Source organism: Quercus lobata, chromosome 2 (genome assembly GCF_001633185.2).
Source record: "Quercus lobata isolate SW786 chromosome 2, ValleyOak3.0 Primary Assembly, whole genome shotgun sequence".
Taxonomy (NCBI): domain Eukaryota; kingdom Viridiplantae; phylum Streptophyta; class Magnoliopsida; order Fagales; family Fagaceae; genus Quercus; species Quercus lobata.
Window position 1 is genome coordinate 27,277,287 of NC_044905.1, and position 9,611 is coordinate 27,286,897.

The 9,611-nt window shown below is 36.3% G+C and overlaps 1 protein-coding gene across 1 annotated transcript; it reads left to right on the forward strand.

Moving 5' to 3' along the window:
* Positions 1-281: 281 nt before the first annotated feature.
* Positions 282-4,526, forward strand: LOC115975162. The gene is made up of 6 exons (XM_031095850.1): positions 282-1,104; positions 2,090-2,252; positions 2,450-2,626; positions 2,713-2,796; positions 3,481-3,562; positions 3,805-4,526. Exons 1-6 carry the CDS (start codon positions 767-769, stop codon positions 4,248-4,250), a joined length of 1,290 nt encoding a protein of 429 aa, XP_030951710.1. The 5' UTR covers positions 282-766; the 3' UTR covers positions 4,251-4,526.
* Positions 4,527-9,611: the final 5,085 nt, after the last annotated feature.

Consider the following 9,611-nt stretch of genomic DNA (forward strand, 5'->3'; position numbering starts at 1 on the left):
AGAAAATGTGTCAAAACTCAAGTCGCAAAACGTGAAAAACGAGAACGCGGAAGACCACAGACCACAGACCACAAAAAGGCAACAATAGTTGCTCAGAATAGGCACATTGCCACTACCATAAGACCATAAATTTCAAAGCACTTGTCACGTTTTTTTTTTTTTGGTTTGTAACTCACATTTGCACCTGTCGCAGTCTCTCCGTGGTTTTTTTTTTTTGAAACAGTCTCTCCGAGTTTTCTATATAAGACCTTATCTACATTTCCCTACATTCATTCACCTATCTGACTCAGCTCTCTCTCTAAAACATAGCTGTTAATATTTGAGTCATCAAAAAACATAACATTTTTGTTTCCAAAAAACACAAACAAAGCCCATAAATAAAAATAAATAATAAATATAAGAGAAACAGGGCCTACAGTAATCTTCACACCACGTTTCTCTACCGCTTATCTCGAAATCCTTATCCACCGCTTCTGAAATTACTTTGTCTTCTTCTTCTTCTTCTTAGCTTTCTGCAAAAATCACATATCTAAAAATCTTATCTTTCATTCCTCAATTTCATCAAAGTTTCTCTCTTTTCTTTTCATTTATTATTTATTATTTATATACAGCTTGGTTTTGGTTCTCTTTCTCTCTCTTTAATCAAACCCTTGAGTAATCGCTGTGCTTTCACGCTTACCAATCCGATTAAACCGAGGGTTTTTCTTATTGTTTCTATTTTTTTCTGTGACTTTGCCCATCTGGGTCTACTTGGATTGGTTCGAAAATGGCTTTGGTTTCGGTTTTATTGGAGATTTTGCAGCGACCCACAATAGTTGATGTGTTAAGCGAGTTGTTAATGTTCATAGCGCCTCTTTGGATAGCGGTTCTTGTCGGAGTTTTCGTTGGGTGGGCATGGAAGCCCAGATGGGCCAATGTTTTGTCCAAAGACACTTTTCCAACTTCACCAACAACCACAACGTTGTCCACGTGTTTCGCATTCGTTCCGATTCCAAGCTTGAATTCTTTGAAGTTTCAGTTCCCCAATTGCATTCTCTGGACTAATAATGATGATGATAAGGAGGCTCTGCCTTTGTCACCTGCTGCTTCCAAATCTGATTCCAGGTTTGTTTGGGGTTTTTTTTAATGTCTATCAGTGAATTTGACAACTTGGGTTTTGCAGATTATTCGTTTTTTGATAGTTATGCTTTGGATTAGGATTTGGAATTTAGATTAATAGTTGAATTCAAGAGTTGGGTTATTTCTGAAATTTCAATTTTTACTTCTGTTGGTTTGAAATTTCTTATAGCATCATTGGTTTGACAATTTGGGTTTGCAAATTATTCAATTTGAAGTAACTTGGGTTTTGCAGATTATTCATTGTTTTTTTTTTATAGTAATGCTTTGGATTAGGATGTGGAAATTAGATAAATAGTTGAATTAAAGAGTTGGGTAATTTCTAAAAGTTTTTTTTTTTTTTTTTTTAAATTTTTTTTACTACTTCTGTTGGTTGGAAAATTCTTGCAATATCATTGATTTGACAACTTGGATTTGCCAAGAATTCATTTTTTGAGAGTTATGCTTTAGATTAGGAGGTGGAAATGAGATTGATTGTTGAATTGACGAGATGGGTTAATTCTAGAAGTTCAATTTTTTACTTTTGTTGGTTTGAAGTTTCTTATAATGTCATTGATTTGGCAAGTTGGGCATGCAAATTACTCAACTTGGAGTCACTTGGGTTTTGCAGATTATTCAACTTTTCAGAGTTATGCTTTAGATTAGAAGCTAGAAATGAGATTAATAGTTGAATTAAAGAGTTGGGTTATTTCTAAAAAAAATTATTTCTGTTGGTTAGAAATTTCTTATAATATCTTTGGTTTGACGACTTTAGTTTGTAAATTGTTCATTTTTTTTAGTCATACTTCAGATTAGGAGGTGTAAATGAGATTAATAGTTGACTTGTACTTGGGTTGGGTTGAAAAGATCCATTTTCTAAGCTTATTTAATTGTCAAATTTTTAGTCATACACTTTGAATATGAGCATGGAAATGAAATTGAGAATTCAATTGTGAGCTCGGTGGTTTATAACAGCTTAATTTTACTTTGGCAGTTCATCACAGCATGATAATGAAAAAGTGGCTTGGGTGACGAGAGAGGATGCAGATCATTTATGCCGGCTTGTTGAGGAAAAAGATGGAGGGCCTGCTTGGATTCAGATGATGGATCGTTCTACCTCTACGATGAGCTATCAAGCTTGGCGCAGAGATCCTGAGGTAGCTTTTCATTCATTTTTTGAAATGTTCTATCATGGATATGTAGTTTTACTAGAACAACCTGATAGGCTTATGTAATTGAATCTGTAGTCTGTACATAAATGTGTTGCTAGGATTTTTGTATTCTTTTAGTGAGGAATGGTTATGCTTGTGCAACTCTTGTGATTGATTGGATTGTTTTTGGGTGACTATGCTAGAGTGGACCTCCACAATATCGTAGTAGGACCGTGTATGAGGATGCCACTCCTGAGTTGGTGAGGGATTTCTTTTGGGATGATGAATTTCGATCAAATTGGGATGACATGCTTATACATTCTGAACCCTTGGAAGAGTGTCCCACCACAGGAACCATGGTGGTGCAGTGGGTGCGCAAGGTAAGGAGAGCTTTTCTTATTTTATTTTTTATTCTTGGATTTCCCTGGTTGCATTAGCTAATTCCAATGTCTTTTTTGTGGCACAGTTCCCCTTCTTTTGTAGCGATAGAGAGTACATAATAGGCCGTCGAATCTGGGAATCAGGAAGATCTTACTACTGTGTCACAAAGGTATGAAAATGCTTTTAACCTTTTTAGGCCTCTTATCTTTAACTTGGGGAGGGAGTTTTAAATTTTTTCTGTAAATTTATTCTCTTTTTTAAGGAATTGGACTTTTTTGGGTTGGTTTTTTTGTAATTGTTGAGAGGGAAAAAGTGTTTATCTTTTCATTATAGGTGTCAGAATGTTCGTTAGTTAGACCAACAGATGTCATCCCTTTTGGATACTTTTTGCATTCTAATTACTTGTGCTAATGCAAAACAATTCTTTCATTTGGAAGATATGGTATATGGTCATAGCTGCCGTGTTTGTGGAATTAAGATTTATTGAGCTTTCCAATCAATTCATCTTTTCTCTAAAAAACGAAAGTTACTTGGTGGCATTTAAAGCCAGTCACTAGTTATTACCATGTGCTGTAGTTCATAAGGCACTTGGATAATTTTCAAAGGTATCCCTTCCCTTGCCTTGATATCCTTAGTGAAGTGAGTCTAACTGGAATGAAAGGGTAACATGTTGTGCCAGTTTTAATTAAGAGCATAAATGATGGTCATAATTTGAAGGTTTTATATTTATATTTAACTGGTTATGCTTGTAGGGATTTCTTTACAACTAGTGTTTCATCATTTTAGGCAGATTTGATTTCTAAAAATATCTGAATAGGGAAATAACGTGTGTTCATGTTTTCTCTTGTCTTAGGGAGTACCTTGCTCTTTGGTGCCAAGGCGCAACAAACCCAGACGTGTTGATTTGTATTATTCAAGTTGGTTTATTCGTGCAGGTAATCAAAGTTTTAGTTTGCATTTTTTTACCATAAATTTGCTATGTTGCAAAATCAAAGTGGTTTTGGTTATGCCAAGTGAAAGTGAAGTTAAAAAAGAAAAACTATGAATCTTCCTGATAGAAGGATGTCTTTCTTGGTATATAATTGAACAGCTTAAATTTTCAGCATTGCTCTATGCTATTTGGAGTATTCTTAGACTGAATCATGACTAAGACATGTTTCCATGGGATATGAAACAGTTGAATCAAAGAGAGGGGACGGCCAGTTGACTGCCTGTGAGGTGTTGCTGTTCCATCACGAAGATATGGGTATCCCTTGGGAGATTGCAAAACTTGGGGTTCGGCAAGGCATGTGGGGCGCTGTAAAGAAGATTGAGCCTGGTTTACGTGCTTATCAAAAACACAGAGTATCTGGAGCCCCACTTTCACATTCTGGGTTAATGGCCCAAATCAACACTAAAGTCAGTGCAGACTACCTGAGATATTTGGAAAGCAACACCAGTAATTCATTGGAGGGTGAAAACCCAGATTCACCTGAGAAACCGTCAGAGAAGAACAACATACCCAAAATTCTAGTGGTTGGTGGAGCTGTTCTCCTTGCCTGTACCCTTGACCGGGGCCTCTTGACTAAGGCAGTTATATTTGGAGTAGCCCGAAGATTTGCAAGAATTGGAAGGAGGTTTTGATTCAGAATGATTTTTGCATCATTTGAGAGATGCCTGCCAATTCATTGTTGCAGTGAAGTGAGAAACTGGCAAATCAGGGATCTCCTCACTTGCCTTCTTTCAAGAGGATAGAAACAAGTATTCTTTTTCCTATTGTTTGAGCCACAGAGCAGCTTTAGATTGGAAAAGAGAAGAGATCAAATAGTTGTATTTATTACAGTTGGAAATGTCATATAAGAATCCCATGCTGCAGTAATAACAGGAATGTTACAGCTTTTTTCATTTGCACCCTTTTTATCTATCTTGTGTCGCTCCATCCTTTTGCATTAGGATTTGAAGTGATAATATGATACCTTGCTATTTCCCAAAGCATGTTAGATGTCCTCAAAAAGTGTTGGTGATGTAGGTACCTCTTCACAAACACGTCCCGGATTACTTTCTGATATATGTCCTTAGCTTCATGCATAACCTGTTTCCATATTTGGAGAGGATTTCAGTAGAGAGATCATCTGAAACTTTTTAGTCACATTTATCTGGTTTATGGTGTAGAAGCATGTATTAAACGATAGATACCATGGCTCTCTAGGTTCATAAGAATGTCACAAGATTTTACAAGCTGTTACATATGACAAAAATCTGAGTCTCTCCAAGGTGGAACCGTGGCTGCCAAAGTTTGTAAAATCAACAAATTAGGATTCTTTAACGTTTCAAATGGATCATTCCAAAAAACGTTTCTTGGATCACCTGGGAACTCGACTGTACAAAGTTGCAGTCAGATGGAGTCATCGTGGTGCTTGACCTAGCAACAAGGGCCTAATTTGAATTGGATTTAATAAACTGTTTTTGGCTAAATTTAAAAAATAAATGAATGGTGTTCTGCTTAAATATAAGAAGTGTGTTTAGAAAGGTATAATTTGAAAATTAAAATATTTGGTGGTGTAGGCCACTACGATATAGGGATCGTTAGGCCTGGACCCCCAATTAATTTATATGTTGTTTTGAGTATAGCCTACAATGGAAAGTCTCAAGAGAAACCTGGCTGGAAGATGGTAGTGATAAACGGTTGTGAGGTGGTTTGTTGGTAGGAGTCTTACTACCCAAGGATGATTTCAGATAGCCAAGGTACCCTTTAGGCGTTTCGTGCTGGATCATTTTCCCCAAATAGTAGTTGATTGTTTCACACTTTCTCTTGTGTTTCTCTCCTCTAAAAAATGTTCCAACCCCTTTCACTGGCCCTCTCCTTCTCTTTTATACCATTCTGTTAGTGGACCCATAATGATGAGAGAATATTCTGCTGGCGTGTCATGGTGCCTAGATGGCCCTTTGGGTTTAAGTTACTATTCCAGCATGTCTAATTTTGTGTTAGGGAGTGGGACCCGTTGTTTTGCTATTGAAATGATTTCCTAGTAACTTGAGCATGGCGCCGAATCTCATGCTCGGCTGGCAAGCTTTCCTAAAGCATTACTTTTCTTCCTTGCGGGACAGATGAGGCTTGTTCGAATGCGATAAAGAATGCAATAGCTCACATGCAATCCAGTTCAGGCCTCCTGCTTGTGGGATGGGCCTAGGATTAGTGGTCCTTGGTCTATGTTTGGTATGGGCCAAACTTTGTCCTCCCACAAAATATATTATGGAGAATGGTTTTTTTTTTTTTATTTTTTTTTTATTTTTTAATTTTAAATTTTAAATTTTTTTATATGAGATAGAAATTTTACTATAACCTAATCTAAGTGTATATGTGTGTGAAACTTCCTCCTGGAACTTTAGTCCTTGCCCCCTCCCTAAACCCCTCCTAGAACTTCAGTCCTTGCCCCCTCCCCAAACCCCACAAGAACTTTGTACTTGTAAAGTAACCATCACACCAAGAGTACGAGAAGAGACTTTTTGGTATTTTCTCTATTTCCAATTCAAACTGGACAAACAAGAAAAACGGGCTGCTCATTACCATTAACCTTTGAATGTTAGAATCCTTTCCAATCCTATGTAATAGTTTCATATAATGCCCTTTTATTTTATTTTATTTTTTAATAAAAAGTTAAATATAATGCCTCGTTTATATAATGGTGGGTTCTACGAATGGGTGGTCATCATCAGCCAATACGGCTAGGTTCTGGGTCCACTGCTGATGTTGGTTTCTTAAAAATGCAAAATATTGTTGCACCACCAAAATCGGTATTTTTATCGAGTTATTACTTTGCGATAAGTTGCACTTCGGGGAAGCAAGTCGCTGCAAGTTTATGGGTGCCACTATCGGGGAAGCAACGTGGTTAAAGTAGAGTTCCACTTCATGAAGGCGGTTTTTAGTATTGAAATTTTCTTTGCATATTTTGTAATCTTTCTCCAACATATTCCCTCTTGTTTAGTTTAATTTTCCATTTGGTGTTTTTTTCGTTGTTAGTTTTATATCTCTTTCTTAATTAGTGCATGCATGTTTGGAGTCATGATAGTGATAGTTGCTTGGTTAGGATTAAGTCTAATAATTTGTTTGGCAATTTTATTTTATTTAATCATTTATTCATACACAATTAATTGCTGTCATGGCATGAGACTAAAAGAGAGAGAGAGAGAGAGATTTCAAACCCATTACCCACACAACAAACCCAACACCATTCAAACCCAAAACCCACATAACAAATCAACAAATTTGGACAAATGCAAGGTTGAAGAAGAAGCAAATTTAGGCTTATGCTAAGCAAACCTTGGTTGATATTAGGTTAACTCAACCAAATAATCTAGGGTAGGAGTGTTTTAAAGTGCATATGTGTAATCATCGTTCAACGCAGTATTTGTCAAAATCTGAAATCTTCTGTCGACAATCATACTAATCGATGTCAGAAATAAAATATCTCCTCTAATCACTGCCTTAGGTACCATCAACATCCTCCTTCAATGGTTCGAGCAATGAGAAATTTGGTTAGTTTGTTGGCCACAAATTAGTTTTATTCAGCCCTAGTTCCATGCTTATGGGGTTTATATCCATGTGAGAGGTAAGTTGTATGCAATTGTTACAAAAGATAATAAATCAAGAGGGACTAGGGGGCCTTGTTTGAGCTTGAAGATTAAAGAGGAAAGGAAAGGTGGTATATGAACAACCGACTAACAACCAACAGCTAATGTTGATCATGCCAAAAGCTGCTGACGACAGCCGATTTGATTTGGCTAAATCGATTGTGGTTATATATATAATTTTAATTTATAGGGTGCATTTCATGATAATTTTCTTTATTGTCGAGTCAAAACACTAATTGGTTTTTTTTGCTAGTGGGGTTTAACCCCATCTCTCTTATTCGACAACAAAATATTTTACCGAACCCATAACCCACCAATGTATGTAGCTCAGAACTGAAAAGTAGGTAAGTACTGGGTCGGTTAAATACTTTGAGCAGTAGTGATGTTGCATTAGGGCCCAATGGCCCATTCATGTGGGTTGATGGTTGAAAACACATTCGTATTGGGCCTGGTTGTTTGAACCATTCATCTTAGTTGAGAAGGTAACCAAACTTTTTGGTTTTGCATCAATGCCGAAAAGACAAAGAAAATCCCATAAAAAAATATATAAAAAAAAACAAAGAAAAGAAAATAAGCTTAATGAGCAAGAAACGGTAAGCCGGTGTAGTCTTAATTCAGGTGCGGCTTTAAGCCTGTAAACCCACTTAATACCCATCAAGATTGGGTGCTTGTTCCTTGTTAAATGATGAGTAATGAGTTTGCGTGTTGAGAATTTCATCACCAAAGTTATGATCAATGAATAAAATTAAGCAGTAGAAAAAAAAAAAAAAAACAAGAAATTGAGATATTGATCAATTTGATCTAATAAAAGAGAACAGTAGTTAATCATATATAGAACCATGTGCTTACATAGCCATCAGAAACAATATAATAAAAGAATTGGTGAGAGAATTTTTCAATCTTTCTTAGCTTCTATGCCATGACTGGATTTCCTATCACTATCCGCCATACAATTCATTCATCATGTTAATACTTTTTTTTTTGGTTGAAACCTTAATAAGAGACAAGGGTCTCAAAACAGTTGAGCCCATCCAACTCCAAAGCGAACCTTGGTGTCTTCTGTTGATCTTTCCTAACAGATCCAGGTTGTGGTGGTGATACTGATGGGTCTCCATGTTGCCTCTTGTTCACGTTATCTGTAGCCTTGTTGAGAACCCCATCATCATATCTTTGCGCTTGGATGTTACTATTCCGATCGACCTTGGTCACAGAAGGGAAGGTGGCCCTCACTTTTTGGCCCAAGAATTCCGCACACAAAGCGTCGAAGGAGCTGAAGATCGAATTCATGATTGTCTTTTCTTGAAAGGAAGTTGGTATCCCAAGTGGGTTTTGAGAGAGAGAGCTTAGGAATTAGAAAACTTTAGTTGCGTGTGAATTGTGATGTGTGAATGTCTGAGTTTGAGGAAGGTTTGGGGTGAGAAAGGTATTTATATAGAAAGGACAGACCGAAAGTAAGGAGAACAAGGAGAGGGATATTTGGAAGGTGCGTATACCGTTTCTTATACTTTTCCTAGTTGGACTTGGAATCTAGGAATTGCGTAGGAAGCGAAAAAGCATGGAAATTAGTTTTCATTGGGCAAAAGAAAAGGGTTGGAAAGTGTGGATGCCCCTTGAGGGTTCAGGATAGCCGTGCAAGACGAGGTCCGACTGGACCCCAGCTGCGCGGAATTACAAATTTACAATCAAGCCGCCTACCACAACTAGTCCGTGTTGGTTTACTTGGGAAAGGGGCCTCGGACTGGGACTCTGGGAGACCTTCTCCAATTCAAAGTATTTAATACGTCACCTAAATTTTTTTTCCAAGTTAAGGTGACTTGTATGATTGCTTGGTACTTGCACGTGCTAGCCCTTTAGGGAGGGAATTAATATAAATTTTTTTGTTGTTGAAGAAGAAGTATGAAGTCATGTACTTAAATTTAAAATAGTTATTTGAATATCTATTTAGTATGACAATTTCTTAGAACTTATTTACTAAATGTAATGTATACTTACCAAAAAATACTACAAAGAATGATAATGAATGTCATCATTTTTCTACAATATTTAAATTTTCGCAATGAATAATAACATATGCTACAATTTTTTTGAAGATCTTCATTAAATTAAATATTTGCAATCATCTACTATGAAGATTTTTTTTGAGAATGCAATGAAGATTTTGTTATTCATATTTCATTCTTTATTATTTTATTTTATGAGTCTAACTACGGTGTTTAGCTTACTTATTTTTAATGAATACCCTTTTAAGTAGGAAAATAAATTAAAATAAGAACAAAATAACAAAAGACATATGTCATCAAAGTTTTTATTAGATAAAATTATAAGTGTAGAAGATTTAAACCTAATAAATTAGTGTTCTCTAGGTAACAAATA